Genomic DNA, 24608 nt, shown 5'->3' on the forward strand with positions numbered 1-24608 from the left:
GGTTCTTCACGTGCCTCCCCAGATGCCTCCTCCTCCTCCTGTGCCTCCTACGATGCCGGCACCTCCGATGCCCGCGGGCGAGATTCATCCCGATTTGATGGTGCCTCCGAGTGCTCCTTACTCGCAGTACACCGTAGAGGACATTCTCCGTCTGCCAGGCAGAGAAGGTTTACCAGTCATCGACCCCGACCGACCGGACGGAACTTTATGGTATGTTTCATTATTTTTTTATTCTTTTTAAATTCTTTTATAACTTTAAAAAATAATTTATATTTTAAATTTGTATTTTTCAGGTGGGGGATTGACGGATGTCTTGCATCGGACGTAACCGATACGATAAAAGGTTACTTCTCCATGGCACATCCGAACTGGAAAATGACGCCCCACTACGTCAGAAAGACGTGGTTCAAAATTTACGCTGTAAGTTCTATTAATTAAATATATATCTTTAAATTTTTTTATTATTTATATATATATTTTTTTCTAAAAAACTAATTATAAATTATTTTTTCCAACAGCAAAAATATAATTGGGCCTTGGGGATCACTGAGAGGGTGAGAAAGAAGTTTGAAGCGAAGGCGAAAGTTCGCTTGTTGGACACGGTCTCCAACTGGAAGGGTGACTGGATCGTGAAGGGGTATGAGCGTGGCAAACCCGCTGAGCTCACCACGGATGTCTGGGATGGCCTCATCCGATATTGGCGTCTTCCTGATTCCATTAGAATCGCCCAGTCTTGCTCTAACTCCCGTAACACAGTCGATGAGCACGGGAACGGGCCGATGCTTCACACTACGGGCCAAAAACCCCACGCCGGTGTCCGTTTGGAAATGGTAATTAAAAATTTAATTATATTAAATTTTTAGTATATTTTTATATATATTCTAATTAACAACTTTCTTAAATGTTTTTTTAGGCCAAAGAGACGGGAGAATTCCCGTCTCTTATGCAACTTTACGAGAGGACCCACAAGAACAAGGCGGGCCGATTTATAGATGGCAAGTCCGAGCAAATCTACAACGATTTGGCTGCTCGGGTTGAAGAACGCCAGACCCAGCTGACCCAACAGTCCACCGATGGATTACCCGTCACCTTATCCACACCTGAAGTGGATAAGCTTTACGAGGAGGTAAATTTTCTAAAATTTTAATTTTTTTAAATATTCATTTAATTTAACTTTAAATTTTTACTAACAAAATTTATTTTTTGTTTTTAAGGTTGTCCCTAAAAAAAAGGGACGGACGTTGGGGATTGGTTCCGTCAACGATGTTCCGAGAGCGACATCGTCTTATGTTCAGCGACGGGATGAGGAAGTCTCTCAGCTGCGTAGGGAGTCCGAAGAGCTGCGTAGAGAGTCTACTCAGCTGCGTATAGAGTCTACTCAGCTCCGATCTCGTATGGGTGGACTCGAGGGCTTCTTGGACGTTGTAGCGGCCACAAATCCGGAATGGGCGACTTTGTTGAGGACCATGCGACAACAAAATCCTATCCCAGGCCAGTCACCGACCGACGACTCACATGCCGAGGCGGATGTTCAGGCGAGGAGTGATGAATTCTACGAGGCGATTAATTAACGACCACCCTTAGTTCTTTTTAATTTCGGTTATTGTATTATGAATTCAAAACTTATTTCTATATAAAATATTTTGGTTTTGATTTTTTTAGAATTTTAATTTTATTAATAATTTAAATTATATTTATAAATTATATTTATAATTATAATTTTTTATATTTCTATAAAATAATGAAACGAAGTAAATTCGTAGCTAATTTTGCGGCTTCTTTACGTGGAAGCTTAACGTGGTTTTTACGAGGAAACATTTACATGGAAATAACGTGGAAATCTATCAAGGTTTTTACGTTTTCTTTACGTGGAAAGCTCTCAAGGTATTTACGTTAATTTTACGAGTATTTATTTACGTGGGTTTTACGAGGAAAGCTTTTCGTGGTATTTACGAGGAAACTTAGCGACGTCCTTACGTGGAATCTTTACGTGGTCTTTACGACGAAATATCCTCATTCGCTTTTACGACGAAATTATTTCCTCGCTAACTTACGACGAATTAGCGAGGATATATGCGTTACGACAAACGTATAACGACGAAACGCGTTTCCTCGCTAATTCGTCGTAACACTGCTTTTACGACGAAGTAACGAGGAAAACTGCCCTCGTAAAACTTGTGTTTTCTTGTAGTGGAAGAGTATGATTAAATATTTTATTGTGTTATGTAGTATTAGGGTATAGGTTAATATATTATGTATTCGTCTTTTCAATAATGTGTTGTTGTCTGTATATTAGTATTTGTTAGTGGTGAATTGACCTTCTAATGTAAAGCATATTGAATTTCAATAACTTTGAATTTAAGCAATTGTTGATTCTAATATTAACGGTTTCAGCGTCAAAATTGTATTTCATATTTTCACATTGTTGAACATTATTCTTTTTTTAACAACATTAAACATTATTCTTTTAAGATGTTTTTTTTGTCTCCGCATATTTTGACTTGAGCTGACACCATCTATGTATTTTATTTACATTTCTGGTATGTGGTGTTTCTTACCATCACCGGAAAAAGTTCACCTTTGTTTCTCTTATTTTTCCTCTTCTTCTTCTCTTGTGAGATTATCTGATATTTGTTGTAGATCAGGTTTACGAGTTCCAAGTTGTGCGGTTGTTTCTCATGATGTTGTACACTGTTCTAGTTAATATTTTTCCTCTTCTTCCTTAGATTTGGCTAATGTTAGGAACTACATCTCCTTGGGTTGGGTCAGAGTTTAGTTGTCTTCCTCGTAGGTGGCTTGCCGTTGATAGTCTCTGCTAGTCTTGGTTTTCAAGATTTGGTTTTTGGTGATCTGACTTTTTATGTTCTCTTCATAGCTCGAGGATGGCTCCACAGTTTGCTGATTTTGTGTAGTCTTTTTTTCTTTCTTTGTTCTCTCACTTCGTTGCACTTTTCATCGCTGGTTGCGTCTCTAGTGGCTCTTCATTTCATATATATACCACTCAAGGTTTGGATAGTGTTTTCCTTCACGTATGTTTTGTGGGCTTGGAAGATTATTTCTTGTCTCAAACTTGAGCTCTGATTTCTCTGTGGTTGGCTTTCATTCTCCCTCCCTTATGTTGCTTTTCTTCTTCTCTTGCTTCCTTTGGTATAAGTTTGTAGAGTTAGTCTCTTGGTGCTTTGGTCTCTTCTATTCAGAGCTTTTTGGTTCTTCATTGGTATGAGGCTCCTTGTATGTGGTTGTTTTGTCTGTGAGGTGCTTCATACTTTTTAGCTGGTGGTTGTGCATTATGCATGTGTTTTCCTGCTTTGTGGTGACTTTGGTCTGGTGATTATTCTTTCTTTGATCATTTTTTGTGTGTTTTGGATTGGTGTTTGATCGCGTTCATTTGTGTTCCAGACTTTTATTAAGTAAGTGTTACTATAGTATTCTATTTTTTCTTTGTGATTGTGGAGATTTAAGTTTAGATTATGTCTCTTACTCTAGTTTTTTTTTAGTTTAGTTATTTTATGATTTTTAATAGTAAAATAAATTATAATTTGTAAATAAAATAATAGAAAATTAATAAAATAGTAAAATTTATGTTATTTTTAGTTGTGAATAAATAAAATATTTAAAATCTATTTTTATTTTTTTATTTTTTCTTTATTCATCTCCAATGTTATTGACTAATAAAATATATTATAAAACTTCATATAATAATGGTTAGTGAGAGAAAAATAATAGTGCACAATTAGAAAATACTAACCAAATTGCAATAGTGTAAAAGAAAAAAGACCTAAAATGTTAAAACAAAAATACATGGGAACACATGTCATCAAATATCGTTTCTACTTGTCATAAGAAGAGAAAAAGCTAATTTTATATATATAGGCTTTTAACTAAATTAAGTTTAATTGAAATTAAACTTATGACCCATATGTGGTCTCTTCTTATCTACATCAATATTTCTTTGATTAAAAAGTTATAAGTCATGAAATTGATCAAAATGATTTTTCTTTGGTCATTGTTTCAGTGTAACAAATCAGTTTCATTGTTATATTTGTTACTTCATCTCAACCCAAATGTTCTTCAGTGAATATTAAACTATTAATTTTTTACACACACACGATTTTACCTTTCATATTGTTTGATTTGGTTCGCGTTAAAAAAAATTGTTTTGTATGTGAGAATTTTATCCTTAATTGTATTGAAGCAAACCTTTCTTTATAGAATAAGATGTATTCAGGTAGGTTTGATATAGTGTACATAGTTTTAGATGATGAAAAAAAAATGAATCGTTTAATATATCTACTTTTTCATATTTATCCACATTCACTTTATACAAATTTGAAACATGTGGCTCTGCAGCTCTTACATACGTGCAGACAGGCCATCTTTTGTTAAAGAGGGATCCCTACGGCTTCAGTGTTGTGCTCAACCAGATTATAACCCGACGCCCAAACCAATGAGAGAAACAAACCTAAGGATTAATGGCTCCACAATAACTCCGCATGCAGCTGCATGAGCATTAGTTTGGATAGCTTGCTGATCTCTTTACGATACCTACGGCCCAAGATGTAGGTTGTAGTAGAAAACTTGATGAAGATTATCAACGAATCAGAGATTGAGATTGTTAGATGGCCATGGGTAAGGAAAGTAGTGAACTAAGTAGCAAGAGTCAAGCCACATGAGACGTGAGGGGAAGTAGTTAGTGTTGGAATACAATTTTTGCGTTTTGAAGATTTTTTGCAAGTTTCATACAATATATAAATCAATTAAAGGCAATTTAGTGGTTCATACGAGTAATTGGTCTGTCAAATATATCAATGACACTACTTCAATATCAAATCCCAAAGCTTGGTTTGCTAAAATTATAGAATAAATGACAATGGAAAAGCTTCGTATAAATTCTAATACTTGAACATGTTATTTTATGTTATATATATATTTATTTCGCTATCCAGAAGAAGCACTAACAAATGTACTCATGTATGCCATGAACTTTATAATTCATACATGCATTATATTTTATCAACTCTCACACTTTCAAAATTTTAAAGTCTATAAAAACGAGAAAAATAAATATGGAGTTGATGAATTTTTAAAACATACTTTGGACGACGTGGAACAAAAAATTGAAAAGGCAAAAAAAATTTCAAACACTTATAAAAGTAAGATAAATAATATTTAGATAATGAGACATGTTTACAATTCAACCAGTTAAATACCATAATTGAAATTTAATTAATTTTTTCTTATTCAGCTATTCACCTTATATATAATTTCCAATAACAAAAAAAATTGAATACTTAAATTTTTGAATTGCATAAGACAAAAACAATGAATCATTTAAAATTATTTTATACTAGGGGTTGTCCCGTCCTACGGGCGGGTGATTTTAAACTAAAATGATTTTATATTAAAATATTTTAATTTAAATTTACTTTGTTACTAAACTATAAATGTAATCTATTTTTATTCTAAAAGTATACTGTAAATTTTATTAAATTTTGTTGGTTTGAGTTGAAAAGACCACTAACATTTTTTTGTTAGAGAACACAAAATTATTAAATTTAGAAATTAAGAAAAAAGTAAATATTTATATTTTTCTATTTGATTTATATTTCAGTTTTATATAGTTGAAGAAAATCTAAGGTAAAAATAACTAATATTTTATTTCTAAGATTATCAGATTTTAATATTATTACAATAACTAATTTTCACGAGAATAAATTAATACACCCATCTCCAAACTAAATCAATTGCAAATCAAATGTAATGTGATAAAATTATTAAAAGTTATATCTTAAAGCAATATATAAATAGTTTCAATAATGCCTTAAATAATAATATATAGTATATATTATGTAACAACAAATGATGTTTTATTTTGCGCGGAGTTTTATATCTTTGGTTACATCTAGTTCCTAAATATGTTTATATATTGATTTGCTTATTTTTTTAGTTTCTCAATCTTCTCAACACCCCCATATTTTATAGGGCTGGAGGTCGAGCCTTTTCCAATGCCGCATGTCCTAAATAAGAACCGCTTTCAGTCAGTGGGTTTGGACTATTAAGGTTTTCTCCTTATGTAGAAAATAGTGGTGAAAGTCATTACCTCTCAAGATAACTTTTACCTGCACCACTGTCATTATTAAAATAGAAATGGATTGGAGAGGTTGCATTCAGGAAGAGCCGACCTGAAAAAAACTTGAGTCAATTAACATTTTAAGACCAGCTATATCATGCTTAAGAAATGGTGGTTAATTGCTTACTCTCAATTTAGGGTTGAAGTTTGTGGCAACCACCACCTTCGGTTCAATAGAAATTCTCATTTCATCAAGAGCTTTCGCCAATCCTTCAAACACACTTAGGCATACATTTGAGTTCCTGGAACGACAGTTGCGAAATTTTTTATGCATGTCGACACATAGACCTAGTTGCTTTCTATATTTGCTCGAAGCATTAGAGAAGATAAGATCAAATTATAATTTAGGATGACAGCTCAAATTATTTAATTAAGAAAGGAACGTATAATCTATACAAATGTATGGGTTCTACAGAGATAATGCTCATTAATTATTTGGAACCTGCATTCGTACGACGACGTGTTCGGTTTCTTGTACCATAACAGTTTTTATTTAGAGATGGTTTCACGTTTATCCATAAAACATACATATGATAGTGCATATGATATGATGTTGACTTTCTTTGGGCCAAAAGCAGTTTGTATATAATACCAAATCACGAAATAGTGAAGACAGCTAGAACATTACTTTTCAGTATAGATGGGCATACTATATATTTAAGAATTCGAGCTAGTTGCATGATAATAATAAAGAAAGTTGGCTAAACTTTAATAGAAAAAAAACTGTATGTGAGTTTATACCTTTTGATGCTTATGGTAATCATCATGTGTTGTACTCTGAGTCTCCTTCCCTGTATGTAGTTCTAGTCCTCTTTACTTGGCCAACAATATCTATGGAGGAAATATAACCAAAGCTAGTAAGTCTTGTATCAAAGTAGTATATTGAGAAGTATTAAAAGTGTGAATTTAAATCTAACCTGGTAAATCAGAATTGGTGTTGGCTCGTACCATTAGTTGGTCATAATTCAGAAATCTGAAGTGCTCCACTGGGATTGGTTTGAACCGTTTCGGATATCTCCATAAAGACGTTTCGGTTGCTTCTTGTCACTCAATAACTGTTAGAAGATGTTCAGCCGGTGTACATTTCTTGATGCCTGAAGCCCTGAACCATCGTCACCTGAGAAGAAGGTAGGTTACTCAGACAACATCTTGAACACAACTTCGATAATAACATAGTTAATCAAAAAAGATCTCAGTTACAAAAATACCTTGGCATCAAGCAGTAGCATATCCATGCTCATCAATTGACCTCCTTTCTTCACATTCTGAGACGCCCAAAAACGGAGAAGTCTCGTCTGAACAATATCATTTCACCGGCCTGTCTTCAACTCGAAAAAGTGTAGCTGGAAGTTGCCATTTTTGAAGATCTTGTTTGAGAGTTTCAGTCCAGAAGTAATAGGCGGAGACTATGGGAAACGGGGAAGCCATATCGAAAATATATATAGATGCTGAAGATAGCTACTGAACAACAAATAAAGGCAGCAATAAAGAAGAGTTCATGGGATTTTTGGGTTTTCTCATTGAATGACATAACTCCCGAGAGTTACTTGGCCGAGGAAGTGGAAGAGAGATGGTAAGCTCTTCGATTACAGAAACCCTAATCTTGGATTACAGGAAGCAGAAGAGGGATCGTAAGCTCACACACAAAACCATTGGGCCTGAGAAAACAACATGATATAAGCCCAAACAGAAGTCTTGCTGTCGTAGAGCCCATAATGGGTTTCGGTATTCAGAACGAAAAAATCGATTTCATTTAAAATTTAATGAAGTGACACGTGGCGAAAAATGCCCTATGCATACTGATGATGTGGCAGCATAAAGAGGGACTCAAGCCAACTTTATTATATAAGACTAGGGATTAACCCGGGCTACGCCCGGGATTTTTATTATTTTTATAATTTAAATTGTTAAATTATTTATATTTAAGGTATGATATATATATTTATATAAATGTTAAGATGCATGTCATAATTAAAATTTATTTTTAAATTTTAACACGTTAAATTAACATATTTTTTACTATTTAAATATCTTTTTTGTAATTTTGTTGGCTATCTAGTTATCATATTTAGCAAAACTATCCGTTGAGTGTTGAAATAAATGTTTTAGATATTTAATTAAACTGTAGAGTATTTTCGGATCGACCACATGCTCAACAATCGATCCATCCGTAAAAAGATGGTCGATCTCCTTGGCCAGGTAAGTACAATTTTAGCAAAAATATCTTTGATTTTCAAATATTAAGTATATAACTATTCTTTTGAATATTGGTTTTTTGAATTGTATTTTTTGATTAAATTATTGTATTATAATGTTTATGTAAATATTTTTTGATGTTTGAATTTGTGTTGTTCGTATACTTAACCTAGATGATATTGCTGTTTAACAATTTATTGTTTTCTGGATATAGAAAATAATGATATATCAAAACATATCTAATACTTGTTAAATGATAGTATAATGTAAATTACTTCCATTATTTGAAAATAACAATTTGTTGTTTTTATTTTTGTTTTTAATCAGAAATTATTTTTATTTAAAAACATCATTCATATATAATATAATAGTTTAAGTTTGGAAGATTAATCTATATATATAAATTTATGTATATTTTAAAAAAAAAATAATTTAAGATATTATATATTGAGTAACTGAATAAAAGCTGAATTTCTTATCTTGAAAATCAAATATTTATAGTTTTGTCTTCATGTTATACTCACCAGTCCATAATTGATATTTATAACTCAGTATGTTTTTTAAAAAACTTAGTTTTAAGTAATAAATAAATTTAATGAATTAAATTCATCCCCTATAATGTGCTGTAAACTATATTTAAAAACTCTCTAAAATTATATTTTAAGCATAATATTACTATTATTTAATTTAAGTTATTTTAAGCATAATATATGCTAAACCATCTTAAATTATATTTACAATAGGACCATCCTAAACCGGTTAATAAACCAAAAACAATACTAAACCAACATGAACCAATACCTGATTCGGCGAGGAAGGAAGTGTTTCGGGATAAACGCTTGAATGGTTATTAACTGTAATGGTTTGATCATGAAAGAGTTAGTATGAATATTAACAATAAAATTATGGATTAGATTAATTTAAATTTGTAAGAATATCTTTGAGTCTAAGAAAAGCAATTCAATTCCCATGAATAAGTTTGGCTTTTGGAAGTTGCGGGTTTTCCAACAATGAATCCACCTAACAAAAAGTTTGTTGTTATAAAAAATCTCCTTCAAGGTCATTAAAGGTTTTTGGGACGGCAATATTTGATGGTGGAACCATTTTTTTGCTCGAGTGCTATGAAGTTTTTTTGATAGTGTGAGGTTGATGTTGATAGAATAATGAGTTTTATAGAGACTTTCTTGATGTAAAACTATATTTTTTTTGTTTAATGTGGTATTTTCATTTTTACATAATTTACTACCATTTTAAGATAGATGTCCATTTTATTTAATGTACTCTTTCCATTTTTTTGAAAACTGTGCATTTACTTATTATTGTATATATAATTTATATATTTATATATTTATAATATTTACTTATTATTTATTTTTCTATATATTTTGTATTTCTCTTTCTTATATTTTATATTTTGTTAATATCTATATTTTATATTTTAAGATATATGTTTAAATTTTAATGTATTTTTCCATTTTTAATGTAAAACGGCAATGTTTAATAGAAGAACTGGACAAATTGTCAAATAGTTATATTTATGTTTTTTTCTTTTTTTATAAAATGGTAATGTTACATTATGGAGATAAACCGTTTTTTTTTTGTGAAAAATGGTAATCTTACATATGTTTAATGTTGTTTTTCCATTTTTTATGTTGTATGTTTACATATTATTTTTAAAAATGTAAAATAGTAATCTTACATATGTTTAATGTAGTATTTCCATTTTTATGTTGTATGTTTACATATATTTATTATTTTCGAAATTATATATAATGTTTTTTGAATTTTTTTTATAAAACGGTAATGTTACATTATGGAGATAAGCCGTCTTTTTTCAAGTGAAAAATGGTAATCTTACATATGTTTAATGTAGTTTTTTTCATTTTTTATGCTGTATGTTTAAATATTATTTATAATTTTCGAAAATTAGTAATATTAAAATGTAAAACTATATTTTATGACACGTGTCATCTTTCGGAAGAAGTTTTTTTTGCTTATGTGGACGCTCTATGGAGCCTCAAGATTATATAGCAAATTACATGAGTTCATGGGTGTATCTACGCCAATTACTCTATATTTAATGTAGTATTTTCATTTTTTATGTTGTATGTTTACATATTATTTATTATTTTCGAAATTATATATAATGTTTTTTTTTACAAAATAGTAATGTTACATTATGGAGATAAACCGTCTTTTTTTAGTGAAAAATGGTAATCTTACATATGTTTAATGTTGTTTTCCATTTTTTATGTTGTATGTTTACATATTAGTTTTTAAAATAAAAATGTAAAATAGTAATCTTACATATGTTTAATGTAGTATTTCCATTTTTATGTTGTATATTTACATATATTTATTATTTTCGAAATTATATATAATGTTTTTTGACTTTTTTTATAAAACGGTAATGTTACATTATGGAGATAAGCCGTCTTTTTTTCAAGTGAAAAATGGTAATCTTACATATGTTTAATGTAGTTTTTTCATTTTTTATGCTGTATGTTTAAATATTATTTATAATTTTCGAAAATTAGTAATATTAAAATGTAAAACTATATTTTATGCCACGTGTCATTTTTCGGAAGAAGTTTTTTTTGCTTATGTGGACGCTCTATGGAGCCTCAAGGTTATATAGCAAATTACATGAGTTTATGAGTGTATCTACGCCAATTACTCTATATTTAATGTAGTATTTCTATTTTTTTATGTTGTATGTTTACATATATTTATTATTTTCGAAATTATATATAATGTTTTTTGTTTTTTTATAAAACGGTAGTATTACATTATGGAATTAAGCCGTCTTTTTTTTTAAAGTGAAAAATGGTAACTTTACATATGTTCAATGTAGTTTTTCTATTTTTTATGTTGTATGTTTCATATTATTTATAATTTTTGAAAATTAGTAATATTAAAATGTAAAACTATATTTTATGCCACGTGTCATCTTTCGGGAGAATTTTTTTTGCTGATGTGGACGCTCTATGGAGCCTCAAAAGGTCCCTTTTATTAGTAAGGATTTTTCTATAGCTACTTATATTTTTATAATAGATTCTAAAATTTATATATTAAAATAAACATACTTATATTGAATCAAAACTAAAATTTAAACAAAAACCGGGTAGTAGTTTGGACTGGCCCTAGTATAATATAAAAACTAGTACTTATTAGCAAATTGAGCAAACCCAATTTGTTAATGATTATTTGGATTTGAGTTTGGAAATGTTTAAAGACTGGGGTATTTATAAAGAAAACGATTAAAAACATAGTGTTTATTACAAAGCATTATTAGCCACAAGGAGTCCAAGTATACAAACAAAGTATAAATGGTCTGGATTCACGTTTTATTCTTCTTTTTTTTTTTTTTTTTGAGCAACGGATTCACGTTTTATTCAACAACTAATAAAACTTTATTTAAACGAAACACAAGAACCTCAGTCTTTAAACATTTGCAAACTCAAATCCAAATATCGGAAGTGCAGTCTCCACCTGGATACCTCATCTCATGTGCTAGTGCAGGACCATCAGGTTCATCACCAAAGTCCACAAAGAGATCAGGGTTTATGGAGAGACCACCTTTCTCTGTATCAACATCAAGCTGAATTATGTGTGACCCTTTATCCATGAGTTCCGGGTAAAACTGACGATCCCATGCGCTAAAGAGCGAGTTTGTTGCATACAACCGTTTCCCATCGAGGCTAAGCTGGATCATTTGAGGTCCTCCTCTCAGAGATTTCCCCTGCAATTACCAGAGAAGAAGCAGTTTCAAGACAATGCAAAATGTTAAAAACCTCAAAAAGATTTCATATTTTGGGTACAAACAAACCTTGATCTGAGGAACATCGTATTGGAAAGTGTTACCATCTTCTCCAACCGCCTTAACAGGACTGCCCTTTTGTAGTAACCCTCCCACCCAAATTTGACCGGTTAAGACAGGGTTTTTAGGGTCTTCAATGTTGTACTGACGAATGTCTCCATGAAGCCAGTTCACAAAGTAGAGGAACCGGTCATCGAGGGAGATCAAGAAGTCGGTGATAAGCCCCGGCATTTCTGGAAGAATCCAGTTCTCTACTTTCAGTGGTTTAACTTGGATAACCACCTGAAAATCAATTTGTACTAGGTGTTAATCATACATTTGAAATAAAACAAGAAAAGAAAGAAGACTTGCCTCATGGCCCCATGTTTCATCACTGTTCTTGAAAAATCGTATCATATTACTCGACAAAGCACCCCCAACATACCCTGTATCCTTAGATGGATCATGCAAGAATCTAATCTGCAACCACAACAGGGAAAGATTATTAATGTTAGTCTGAAGAAAGAAAACATATAAATGAGACGTTTGATTAATTATGTATACCTCTAAAGGTAACATGCCAGTCTCTCCAAGGTCAATTAATTGTTTCATTTCACCTCCTGGCCAACTGTAAACATGGAGATGGCTTCCGTACAAGCCATCAGCAACGTGTTGGAGATCGAAACCTTTGGTGAAGGCTTTAGGTGCTCCCCAAGAAGTGCTTATCATTGTCTTGTGCCGCGGTTGATACCAGAAGTCATAACCAAACAAGGGACTATGTCCTTCTTTCTCCCACCTGACATAATCCCCCAATAACCATAATGATTTAGAGTAACTATTATTATCAACAATGACAAGAAAGAAAGTAAAACATAATGAGTTAGTTTTGTAATAAGCGACCTGTTCTTGATGTTGAAATCAGAGTCAAGAAGAAGAAACCCGTTCCCCTTGGCGTTTCCCTCTTCGTCTCCAAGACAGGACACCAAGATCTCACCAGAGGCAAGGCAGTGAGCCGTGTGTGGATAAGCCAATCCAGTCTTTTCAGCAATCTCCTTAGGATCCACATACTTGTACAAAGACGGTGCCCTCGGGTCTGCCTTTGTGTCAATCGCATAGATGCGACCAGATCTTTAATTCAAACAAGGAGAAAGATCAAGATAGTGAACTTAAACAACACTAAATGAATTCAGGCTGAAGGAACTTTACATAAGGGATGGTAAGACGAGGTAACGTCGATCAGCGGAAGCATCACCATGGCAAGAGCTGCAAGAGTTCCAACCAGAGTGATGAAGCTCATCACCAAGAAAGGGCATTGGCAATCTGTGAATGACGGTTGAATAGGTTGGTGAGTTTGGATCAACATCCACCGTTGCCAAGTAATCAGGCTTCTCTCGTCCCGTTCCTTCAAAACCAACAAAAAAAATATTAAAAAGAAGAATCCACAACCAAAGTACAGTAGGATCAAAAAGAGATCTTAAAAGTAAGATTCAACCAGACAATAGAAAAGAAGAAAGATTCTTAGTCATAAATGTATCCTTAAAACAGAGAGATCTAATCAGGAAACTGAAAACAGAGAGAGAGATCACAAGGGGTGATTTCGATCTAGAATCTTTGAGATTCCGTAGGACCTACTAAAAAGATTTTCACATCATCATTCATCAACCAATGTTAAAAGTATTGTCTGAAAATACTTTTGAAAACGTTCGATCTCTAACAGGTTAAAAGAAAATATAAAACAAAAGTGTACCAGAGTAGACGGCGGTGACGTAGATGAGCTTTTCCGATGGACCAGACATGGCGGCGAGTGGCGTCGCGTAACCAGGACCTGATTTGCAACATCCTCCGTCAACGCCGTTGCTCGCGGGAGCTACCACTTCAGTATTAGTCACCATTTTCGATCTCTGCCTTTCTTGAGTCCTGTGTCTCTGAAATCAAGATATATCTATTAAATATATAATTTAATATTATACGGTAGTGGTTAAGCTTCACGTCTCCTTTGAATTTATCGCAAACACACACCCACGTGATTTTGATTTGTCAGTGCAAATATTTTAGCTGTGACTTTTCGTTGTTATCTTTACTTACAAAAAGTATGTGTAAGGTAAGATATGTGACGGAAAACAATATCTTCCGCGTCACTATAGATGTAAATCTTCTAGGAAAACACTGGATTTGTAGTATTTTAATACATAACTACTGCCAAATTTGTAGGTTGTGTTGACCAGACCGCAGGATGTATCTGAATTAAAAATACGTCTCCATGCAAAAAGCTGATAAAACAATAATGCAATTCGTCCATTGACAAAATAAGAAGATAAAAATGAATCTGTGAAGTGCAACTGTCTAATTACGGTGTATTATTTTTTACGGCAAACTTAAAATTGTATTAACTTCTAAACCGAACCAGCTAGCGAACAGAAAATGTTTTGGGTCATGGTCATTGTAGTTCGATCGGATTTAATTGGACTAAACTAAATTTAATGATATTTTGTAAATAATAAGCATATATTTACAAAAATAGATCATATCAAATAAAATATTTAAATAGCCATTATATATAACAAAATATAACAAAAATAAAAAGAAATTAATAGCTCAAATCTAAAATCAATATGAAAATCACATTTAAAATTTATTCTCAGATCTTATCACTCTAAATCCTTATCACCTGTAAAAAATTATATACACATTAGGTAAAAAATATATTTTGAAATACAAATTTCACAAACGTAAATGTTTCAATTATTAAAGTCTTCAAAACAAATAATCATGAAATAAAATTTAAACAAAATGAAAACTAAACAAAAACAATATCTTAACGTGAATATTAAACTTGTATCTTGTAACTTATGAGTTGTAGAGAAGTAAAAAAAAAATGACAGGCAATACTTTATTAAACTTTAATAAATCATATTTTTGCTTTAAGAAGAAGCTGAACTTTTTGTTTCAAAATATACTTTTTAAAATTTTGGTTTATATACTAACCGAGGTTTATATACTAACCGGGGTTTGGTCGGTTCATTGGATCGCCGGTTCCCGGGTTTCTGACGGTTTAATATGTGTTTTTAACCGGTTCAACTTTAATTGGGTTTTGGCATTAACCCAACCCGAATTATTTTCGGCTCATGATTCAACCCGGTCCGGGTTTAAAAATACTGCTCGAAACATAGCAAGCATACAAAATTGGATTTAACTAAGAGGGAGTATAAGAACAACAATTGTTAAGAAATACCACTAAAAGGACATTTCCTAGCTAACACATGCGTTTGCTTGGTTACCCAATCTTTTCTTCATTCATTTCACATATAAATCTTTTACCATGGGTAAAACTGACGGTCCCACGCGCTGAACAGTGAGTTTGTTGCATACAATCGTTTACCATCAAGGCTCAGCTGGATCATCTGAGGTCCTGCTCGTAGAGATTTCCCCTACAAATACCCGAGATATTAAAGAAAAATGTGCTCCCAAATGAATGTTTATTTTTGTAAGTAAAACAAACCTTGATCTGAGGAACATCAAACTGGTAAGTGGTACCATCTTCTCTAACAGCCTTAACAGGGCTGCCTTTTTTTAGTAATCCCCCCACCCAAATTTGACCGGTTAAGACAGAATTTTTAGGGTCTTCAATGTTGTACTGACGAATGTCTCCATGAAGCCAGTTCACAAAGTAGAAAAAACCGATCATCGAGGGAGATCAAGAAGTCGGTGATAAGCCCCGGCATTTCTGGAAGAATCCAGTTCTCTACTTTCAGTGGTTCAACTGATATAACCACCTACCAAAAAAAATCAAACTAATGGTTAATCATAGCTTTCAAGAACCAAAGAAAAAAAGATGGTCATGAAGATAATTCTGAAACTCTACTTGCCTCATGGCTCCATGTGTCATCACTGTTCCTGAAAAATCTTATCATATTACTCGACAATGCACTCCCAACATACCCTGTATCTTTAGACGGATCATGCAAGAATCTTATCTGCAACAACCACATAAAACATTACATTATATTCCTCGGTAACACAGATCCTCACATTTTATATAACATGTTGAAGTAATGTTACTACCTCGAGAGGTAAGAGACCAGTATTACCAAGGTCAATAATCTGTTTCATTTCACCTTCTGGCCATTTATAAATATGTAAATGACTTCCGTACAAGCCGTCAGCAACGTGCTGGAGATTGAAAACTTTGGAGAAAGCTTTAGGTGCTCCCCAAGAAGTGCTGATCATCGTCTTGAACCGAGGTTGGTACCAGAAATCATACCCAAACTTTGGGGCGTGCCCTGGTTTGTCCCACCTGCTTTTGACGTTGAAATCAGAGTCAAGAAGGAGAAACCCGTTCCCTTTGGCGTTTCCTTCTTTGTCACCAAGGCAAGAGACCAACATGTCGTCAGAGGCGAGGCAGTGAGACGTGTGCGGAAACGCTAATCCTGTCTTCTCAGAAATCTCTTTAGGTTCTACAACCTTGTACAAGGACGGAGCCTTTGGGTCGGTCATTGTGTTGATTGCGTAGATGCGGCCAGATCTTCATCAAGACAAGAAAGAAAACATTAGAGCATAATGATCTACTGTAGATATGAAGCGTCATTAATAAATATGCATATTATATGTATATATATATATTAATATCATATAAATTTAATTATATAATATATAAAAATATATAAAAATGTTAATTTCAAAATCTTCATTGAAAAATTATTGAGATCTTAATATTAAATGATAACTTACAGAGAGTCAATGGTAAAAAAATCGAGAGTAGAAAACCTAATCTCCTTTTGTCATGTTGCGTATCTGGTTTTAATGATTTGTGTCAGCCCCAAAAGTTAATTTTCTTTTATGCACATGAAGTCATAAGAATAATTAAAATGAGCTATAATACGTTAGTTAACTCTTCAACAATGATGGTATATTTAAAAGACCAATATTTGTATCGTCATTTTACCATCGATAAAGATTGTAGTATTGCAAAATGATAAACCATTTAATGAACAAACATAAACATTAGTATAAAAACTCACGCCGCGCACGGATTATCATCTAATCCCTACTTATTCATAAAACATGCACCACTGGAAATGCTCAAAACTCAAAAGATATGGACGTAATATAAACTGAAAGTTTTGATTAAGTAACAAAAGAGAAGAACAAGCTTTATGTCTGGATGAAAACAGTTATTTATTACACTACAAAAGACAACAACTGACTCAAATCTTTTCTTATGGATCATATTCAAATCCAGATATCAGATGTGCAGTCTCCGCCGGGATATCTCATCTCGTGGGCAAGCGCAGGACCATCAGGTTCTTCACCAAAGTCCACAAAGAAATCAGGGTTTATTGAGAGACCACCTTTCTCTGTATCAACATCAATCTGAATTATGTGTGATCCTTTATCCATAAGTTCAGGGTAAAACTGACGGTCCCACACGCTGTATAACGAGTTTGTTGCATACAGTCGTTTACCATCAAGGCTAAGCTGAATCATTTGAGGTCCTCCTCTCAGAGATTTCCCCTGAAAACACCGAGATATAATATAACAGATTATAGCAAAGAAACAATAAAAGCTAAGATGCTCCAAAAGATTAAATTTTGTTTGGTACAAACCTTGATTTGAGGAACATCAAACTGGTAAGTACCGCCGTCTTCTCTAACAGCCTTAACAGGACCACCCTTTTGTAGTAAACCACCCACCCAAATTTGTCCCGTTAAGACAGGGTTTTTAGGGTCTTCGATGTTATACTGGCGAATGTCTCCATGAAGCCAGTTCACAAAGTAGAAAAATCGATCATCCAGAGAGATCAAGAAGTCGGTGATAAGCCCTGGCATTTCTGGAAGAACCCAGTTTTCTACTTTTATGGGTTTAACTGATATAACGACCTAAAATCCAGTTCAATATTTATGGGTTATCATATGTTTAAGGTAAAGAAGAAGATAAAGAAAGTAGACTTGCCTCATGGCTCCATGTTTCATCACTATTCTTGAAAAATCTTATCATATTACTCGACAGTGCACTCCCAACATATCCTATATCCTTAGATGGATCATGCAAGAATCTGATATGCAACCACATATAAATTATAAGTTAAAAAGATTAATAAAACTGATAACAATTATTTCCTTTTATTTATGTTTTCTGACGAGAAGAAGAAGCAAATGACGATTGTGTGAGATATTTGACTACAGGTTACCTCCAAAGGTATGAGACCAGTATCTCCAAGGTCAATTAACTGTTTCATTTCACCTCCTGGCCAACTGTAAACATGAAGATGACTTCCGTAGAAGCCATCAGCAACGTCCTGGAGATCAAAACCTTTGGAGAAGGCCTTAGGTGCTCCCAAAGAGGTGCTGATCATTGTCTTGTGCCGAGGTTGGTACCAGAAATCATAACCGAACAAGGGACTATGTCCTGGTTTCTCCCACCTGAGAAATCCCCTCAAAAAATATACATATCAAGTCCATTTTAATGCTTAAAACTTTGCCTTTTGTCTACCCAAGAACACTATGTTACATCACAAGTCATGGCATTGATATGCAATTTCACTGGCCATCCCTTCATGATATATACACTTTTTTACTTGTGATATGTTCTTTTTTGTGGCTGCATACTATATTAGGATGCGAATGCTCAAATGTTTTTTAGGCAAATACTCAAATGTTGTTTGTTTGTTTGTTTGTTTTAAAATCAATATCTTGATGATGAGTTTGGATGTATAATCAATTGTATCTCAAAAAACTTAAATTTTAGATGCTAGAAAAAAAAGTCAAATTTTTGAAACAATCCGGTCAATTGCAAAACTAATATATTTATCCTAGAGGACTTACCGGGAAGTCTTTTCTAGTATTTTTGAGATTTTTTTGTTAACACGTAAAAGTTGGAAGACTTACATAGAAGTCGTCTCTAAAAAACTCACAGAAACTCAATTGGAAAACTAACATATGCATTGACCAGAAGACTTTCGTATAAGTATTCTCGTCGGAGAAAAAAATGATTTCATAGCTTCAACCAGTGAGATAACTTGCTTAACTTCTCTAACCACACAAAATTTCACCACCAAAGCAACTTACTTGTTAATGATCCAGAATCATGAGCTTAAATGGCTCTATGAACCTTAAAAAGTTTAGAATCAAAATCTTGGAGTTTTTTGATGGATATAGAGAGAAAGTGAAAGTGATGTTTTAGTGCATAAGAAATGAGATAGGAGTGAAAATTGATTGGTTGTTCATGTTTAAGTGCATTAAGAACTTCTAATTAGTTATTTACGGTGGTTGTGTAATTATGGCAATGATAATATTGTAAATATTGATGAAGATGAGAATGATAGAGTAAAACACTCATTTTCGAAGAAAAAAATAATGGTATTTTCGTGAATAATCCAAAGTTTTGAGGTGAAAAAGGCAAATGAAAGTTTCAAAAAATCATGGATTAGTTTTGTGTTTGACTTTTTGTTTTGAGTCATATTTAAAAAAAAAATCATATCTTCTTTCTCCAACTCCCATACGCTCATTTCAGCATCATGTTATCAAAAAAATATACTTATTAGTATAGAATAAGTGATTATATATATACAATTTGACCAATTATTTTTCATCCCAGTACTCAAAAAATATTTGATCATATACGTTTTAACTTTCGTTAGGTAATTTTGAACAAATAATTAAACTATGCAATAAAATACTAAGTGAAAGAAATTAAAAATAAAATTCAAAATTATTCAGAATCACAAATGGTGGATGATTATATTCATGTTGTTTTGAGTTCCACAACAGCAATATTTTAAAAACAACTAAGTTATTTGAGTTATTTTAGCTAAATTAATTTTATAATTATTTAATTTATATTTCAGACTTTAATATTATAAAAATTTATTAAATTTGTTAGTTATAACGATTACACATTACTAAATTGTCGTTTAGTTTTTATTTAAAATAAATCTATTACATTATATCTTAAAATATTTGAATTACATAATATTATTTATACGTACCATCTTTAAAATATTTTTATAAAACATGATTATTAATTTTACTCAATTATATGTACTTTAAAAGTTGAATTTCATAAACTTTATTGAGTTTACTATATTTTTGAAATATAACTAAATTTTATTTAGTTTTAAAAATATATATATATTAACTATTACTTGTGTATTTTTCTGGAGTTTTAAAATTAATTATTTAAAAATATAGCTATTATTTTTTATTTTAAAATATATTTTGGAAAACTTTTAAATAAATTTCTTTATTTTAATTATAATAATAACATTTTTAATGGTTTCCATTATATATAACTTTTTTAGTTTGAAAATCAAAAACCAAAATCTGGTGTCACCATTCAAGATTTTGGAGAACTAAAATCTACTTCAAAATCAAGAACCAAAAACTAAAAATCCCAAAATTAAAAACTTAAAACCAAAAACTAAAATCTAAAAACAATGCAAAAATCATCACCTTAATATTTTTATTTTTAATGAAAACAGTTTTGTGTTTTCCACTTTATGCATTACTTTTGAAAAAAGAATTGGGTTTGGAATATTGAGTTGTGCTAATATAGCATTTTCTGCCCGAGACTGTTTATTTCACCAAACTTTCAGAATTAAAAAAATAACAAATAAGCAAACAGTGGTATATTAATAGAAAAATTACTTGAAATATACTAAGTTGTATACTATTTTTTCAAAAATACATTCAATCAAAATACTATAACACTTGGATTTATAGTTTAGTGATTATTTTTCAGGGTTTAATATCTAGTGGATGGGTTGGGTTTATAAGCTCCTATAAATCATTTTTAAATATTTATAAATAATTTAGGAAGGTTAATTTTATTTTTCTCATATAAATTTAAGTTATTTGTAAAATATATTATCATTTAAAAGTAAATTTGAAAATAGTATTAAATTTGAGTTAAATTTAGAATTTCCCTTTAATAGTGATTATAAAAAATTAAGAAAAAAATTGGGTTTGGAATATTGAGTTGTGCTAAGATATTAATAGAGAAATTACTTGAAATATACTAAGTTGTATACTATTTTTCAAAAATACATTCAATCAAAATACTATAACACTTGGATTTATAGTTTAGTGTTTCTGAAAAAAAAGTGATAAGAAATTAAAATAGAGTGATTTTCTTAATAAGCTACCTGTTCTTGATATTAAAGTCAGAGTCGAGAAGAAGAAACCCACTCCCCTGGGCATTTCCATCTTTGTCCCCAAGACAGGACACCAAGATTTCACCAGAGGCAAGGCAATGAGTTGTGTGTGGGAAGGCCAATCCTGTCTTTTCAGCAATCTCTTTAGGATCTACGTACTTATACAAAGATGGTGCCCTCGGGTCTGCCTTTGTGTCAATTGCATAGATGCGACCAGATCTTCATCAAACAAGAAAAAAAAACATTTACTGTGTCATCCTCAAGAAAGAAACTTAAGGGAAAAAAGGAAAGGCTGAAAGATCTTACATAAAGGATGGTAACACGAGATAACGTCTATCAGCAGAAGCATCACCATGGCAAGAACTGCAAGAGTTCCAACCAGAATGATGAAGCTCATCACCAAGAAAGGGCATTGGCAATCTATGAATGACGCTACAATATGTTGCTGAGCTTGGATCCACATCTACCGTTGCCAAGTAATCTGGCTTCTCTCGTCCCGTTCCTTAAAATCCCATTCAAACCATTCAAAAAGAAATTATACTTGTTTGATAAACGATTTTAATCCTATGCAGTATTTTCATACCCAATCTGGATCTATGGTCAAATCAGTAAATTCAATGACCCGTAAATAATCCGGTTTGGATTTAGCAAAAAAAAAACCGTTAATTAAATCCGATAAAACTCAGTAAAATCCCAAACATATGGTATTAATCTGTGACCCAACACCAGTTGACCAAATAAAACTCAAAAATTTTTATAACATTTCTAGAAAAAGTTGATGGAACCTTTCATGCACTTTTTAATATTACAAAAATAGAAGAAATTACAAGATTTATGATTCTGTAGACTTTGATAAAAGAAAATTACTATGTTATTTACAGAAAATGAAGAAAACCAAAATTTATTGATATGAAACTATTATTTTATTTTTAATATTGAAAAATTATTATAAGTTTGTATATAATTATTTATTTTATATTTAAAAGTTAATTTCATAATATTTTATTTAATTATTTATTATCTTATTTTTAGCCAAAGTTCTTATTTGGTATTTAAAATTAATACCAAAAATTAAAAGTTTTTTTACTGCAGACGAAACGAAAAATTGAAATCATAAGAAAATTTTAAATATTTAACTATATCTTACATATAAAATTTGATATAATTTTAATTTGTTTGCTGCTTAATAAAGTTATTTTTGTTTATATATAACTATATTACAATTTATTAATCTATTGAACCACCATCGACTCAATGACCCGATGACTCAGAGAATAATCCGTTAAACATCCAGACCGGATTTAAAAATATTGATCCTAGGTCAATCTAATATCTGCGTATTTATTTAATGTATAAAAGCACGTGTATCATATAAACGAAACAAATACGATGAAATGTGTACCAGTGTAGACGGCGATGACGTAGATGAGCTTTTCCCGTGGACCAGACATTGCGGCAAGTGGCGTGGCATATCCGGGACCTGACTTGCAGCATCCTTTTTCTCCGCTTCCAACCGGAGCTATCACTTTAGTTTCAGTCGCCATTTCTCTGCCTTTTGAAATCAGATCTCGTAGTTATATATTATGTGGTGGGATCCCATTATGTGGTAGTGGTTTTAAGAAACGTCACATGAATTGCAAACCCACGTGCTTTTTATCAATTTTCCTAGTTATTTCGAAAAATTGTAAAAAATACCACATTCATAATACTACTTTTTATGTGTTACAAAAGAAAATAATACAAATTTTCATGTTTATAATCATTTTTACTCTCACATTTTAATAAAAGATAAAAATATATATTTATATAATTCTAAAATTAATTAATTTAGACTTAAGGTTTATACTTAAAGGGTAGGGTAAAATTTTCAGAATGTGAAAATTCAAGATCTAATAAATATATTAATAAATTTTTAAAAATAAAAAAAAAAAAAAATAGTTTAAAAAATAAATTCGATTTTTAAGAATAAATTTTAAATAAAAATTCGAAAATAGAAATTCAAAAAACATTTTCATGTTTAAAAAGTATGATTCAAAAACAAAAAAAGTTTTTATTTATTAAAAAATATTTATTATATATATATAGAAAACAAGGGTATAAGAATCATTTTCACTTAATGAAGACAATATTTTTGAAAATATTTCTTTAATGTTGGTAAACATGAATAATTGTACTAAAAATTGGCAAAGATGAAAATTCTCCATTAACCTATCCATTATTTAAGAAGTGATTTTTTTTTTTTTTGAAATTTTCTTATGTGTCATTACCATTTTTATTTTTATGAGGAAAAATGATATGGATTGCTACAAAATTTGATATGACTTGAAATTAATTGTAACAAGGACATTCACATTTAGTGTTGATATATATTTTTCCTAAGCTTTTAAAAATATGGTAATAACTCTTTTTGGGGCAACTGTAAAAACTCATAAACTATTAAGAGAAAATAATATAAAATGTAAATACAAATATAATAATATTTTAAAATTTTCTAAGCGTTTATTGAATTCTTCTAAGTAAATATACAATTTTTAATACTAATAATCTTCAAAATTTTATGAAATTTATGAAAACTTATGAATTTCTAATCCTAATACCATTGGTTTCCATTTAATATAAAACAATTTTAGAAATACTATTTAATATTATTTTTTGATAATTATACAATATTTAAATCTAATAAAAGTTTCTCTTTGTTTTATACAATTTGGTCTAATACACTTTACCCAAAAATATAGATAAAAAAAATTATCCAAAATTATTAATTTAAATATATAAATTTAAAATAAAAAAGTTGTTAATTTTATCTTATTTTTTGTTCAATCAAATTAGTATTAAAATTAAAATGTTTCTAAAAATAATAAAATCTTAAATATTAACAAAATTTTAGTTTTAAATATTTTTTAAATTTAAAATTTTAATTTATGCACATGATGCAAAAAATAACTAATTTACTAAAATTGTTTCCGTAAATAGGGGTGGGCACATATCGAATATTTGGGTATATGAAAGTATTCGTGTCCATTCAATCTTTAGCCACCTAGGTATTTGGTGACTCGGATATCCGAAATGTTTTAAAATTTTAAAGAATATCTGATTTGATCCGTAGAGAAAATAAAATTTAAAATATAATTTAAAATTTTAATAATAACGTTTTATTACAAAAATAAAACATTATTTAACTTTTTAAATTCTAGTACCTAATATAATAAATTTAATTCTTTAAATTAATTTAAAACTGATATAAAGTATAATATATATAATGTGTATATATATAATTCTTTACATATATGTATATATATGCATATAACAGATCGAATTAGATATATGTTCCA

The 24608-nt window shown here is 30.9% G+C and overlaps 3 protein-coding genes and 2 long non-coding RNA genes across 8 annotated transcripts; 1 reads left to right on the top strand and 4 right to left on the bottom strand.

Annotated features, from left to right (window-relative positions):
- The first annotated feature begins 2011 nt into the window (after window positions 1–2011).
- LOC117127110 lies at window positions 2012–5734 on the top strand. The gene is made up of 2 exons (XR_004449892.1): window positions 2012–3785; window positions 4620–5734. It is a non-coding gene; the product is annotated as an uncharacterized LOC117127110 (long non-coding RNA).
- On the bottom strand, window positions 3645–8066 carry LOC103833772. 2 transcript variants are annotated; one of them, XR_626281.3, is made up of 6 exons: window positions 7339–8066; window positions 7048–7247; window positions 6872–6961; window positions 6258–6372; window positions 6101–6182; window positions 3646–6017 (listed from the first exon to the last, which is right to left on the bottom strand). It is a non-coding gene; the product is annotated as an uncharacterized LOC103833772 (long non-coding RNA). The 2 variants fall into 2 exon arrangements; XR_626280.3 differs by having other exon boundaries at window positions 3645–6182; window positions 7339–8055.
- Window positions 8067–11552: 3486 nt separating this feature from the next.
- Window positions 11553–14132, bottom strand: LOC103833776 (selenium-binding protein 1). Its single transcript, XM_009109838.3, has 7 exons — window positions 13873–14132; window positions 13332–13527; window positions 13026–13253; window positions 12690–12921; window positions 12498–12605; window positions 12156–12428; window positions 11553–12068 (listed from the first exon to the last, which is right to left on the bottom strand). Exons 1-7 carry the CDS (start codon window positions 14015–14017, stop codon window positions 11787–11789), a joined length of 1464 nt encoding a protein of 487 aa, XP_009108086.1. The 5' UTR covers window positions 14018–14132; the 3' UTR covers window positions 11553–11786.
- Window positions 14133–15439: 1307 nt separating this feature from the next.
- Window positions 15440–16619, bottom strand: LOC103833787 (selenium-binding protein 2). Its single transcript, XM_033278039.1, has 5 exons — window positions 16188–16619; window positions 15992–16099; window positions 15804–15898; window positions 15625–15685; window positions 15440–15553 (listed from the first exon to the last, which is right to left on the bottom strand). Exons 1-5 carry the CDS (start codon window positions 16617–16619, stop codon window positions 15440–15442), a joined length of 810 nt encoding a protein of 269 aa, XP_033133930.1.
- A 602-nt stretch (window positions 16620–17221) lies between these two features.
- On the bottom strand, window positions 17222–24430 carry LOC103833777 (selenium-binding protein 1). Of its 3 annotated transcripts, none has more exons than XM_033276378.1 (7): window positions 22676–24430; window positions 21580–21775; window positions 21265–21492; window positions 18313–18556; window positions 18075–18182; window positions 17729–18001; window positions 17222–17636 (listed from the first exon to the last, which is right to left on the bottom strand). In XM_033276378.1, the coding sequence occupies exons 1-7, from the start codon at window positions 22815–22817 to the stop codon at window positions 17355–17357; spliced, it is 1473 nt and encodes a 490-aa protein (XP_033132269.1). In that variant the 5' UTR covers window positions 22818–24430; the 3' UTR covers window positions 17222–17354. The 3 variants fall into 3 exon arrangements, with proteins under 3 accessions (XP_033132269.1, XP_009108087.2, XP_033132270.1); XM_009109839.3 differs by having other exon boundaries at window positions 18313–18544; window positions 22676–23174; XM_033276379.1 differs by lacking the exon at window positions 18313–18556 and having other exon boundaries at window positions 18075–18177; window positions 22676–23155.
- Between the last annotated feature and the right edge of the window lie 178 nt (window positions 24431–24608).

The sequence above is a fragment of the Brassica rapa genome, chromosome A08, assembly GCF_000309985.2.
Source record: "Brassica rapa cultivar Chiifu-401-42 chromosome A08, CAAS_Brap_v3.01, whole genome shotgun sequence".
NCBI classification, from domain to species: domain Eukaryota; kingdom Viridiplantae; phylum Streptophyta; class Magnoliopsida; order Brassicales; family Brassicaceae; genus Brassica; species Brassica rapa.

Excerpts from the sequence above, each read along its gene's own strand:
- LOC103833777 (XM_033276378.1), bottom strand. The coding sequence starts at position 22,817 with ATGGCGACTGAAACTAAAGTGATAGCTCCGGTTGGAAGCGGAGAAAAA. Across the intron at positions 18,002-18,074 it reads ATGAAACATGGAGCCATGAG|GTCGTTATATCAGTTAAACC; the intron begins GCAAGTCTACTT and ends ACTGGATTTTAG. Across the intron at positions 17,637-17,728 it reads TTGATGTTCCTCAAATCAAG|GGGAAATCTCTGAGAGGAGG; the intron begins GTTTGTACCAAA and ends CGGTGTTTTCAG.
- LOC103833787 (XM_033278039.1), bottom strand. The coding sequence starts at position 16,619 with ATGACCGACCCAAAGGCTCCGTCCTTGTACAAGGTTGTAGAACCTAAA. Across the intron at positions 16,100-16,187 it reads CTGGTCTCTTACCTCTCGAG|ATAAGATTCTTGCATGATCC; the intron begins GTAGTAACATTA and ends TGGTTGTTGCAG. Across the intron at positions 15,899-15,991 it reads ATGACACATGGAGCCATGAG|GTGGTTATATCAGTTGAACC; the intron begins GCAAGTAGAGTT and ends TTTTTTTGGTAG.
- LOC103833776 (XM_009109838.3), bottom strand. The coding sequence starts at position 14,017 with ATGGTGACTAATACTGAAGTGGTAGCTCCCGCGAGCAACGGCGTTGAC. Across the intron at positions 13,254-13,331 it reads CTCGTCTTACCATCCCTTAT|ATCTGGTCGCATCTATGCGA; the intron begins GTAAAGTTCCTT and ends TTTGAATTAAAG. Across the intron at positions 12,429-12,497 it reads ATGAAACATGGGGCCATGAG|GTGGTTATCCAAGTTAAACC; the intron begins GCAAGTCTTCTT and ends ATTGATTTTCAG.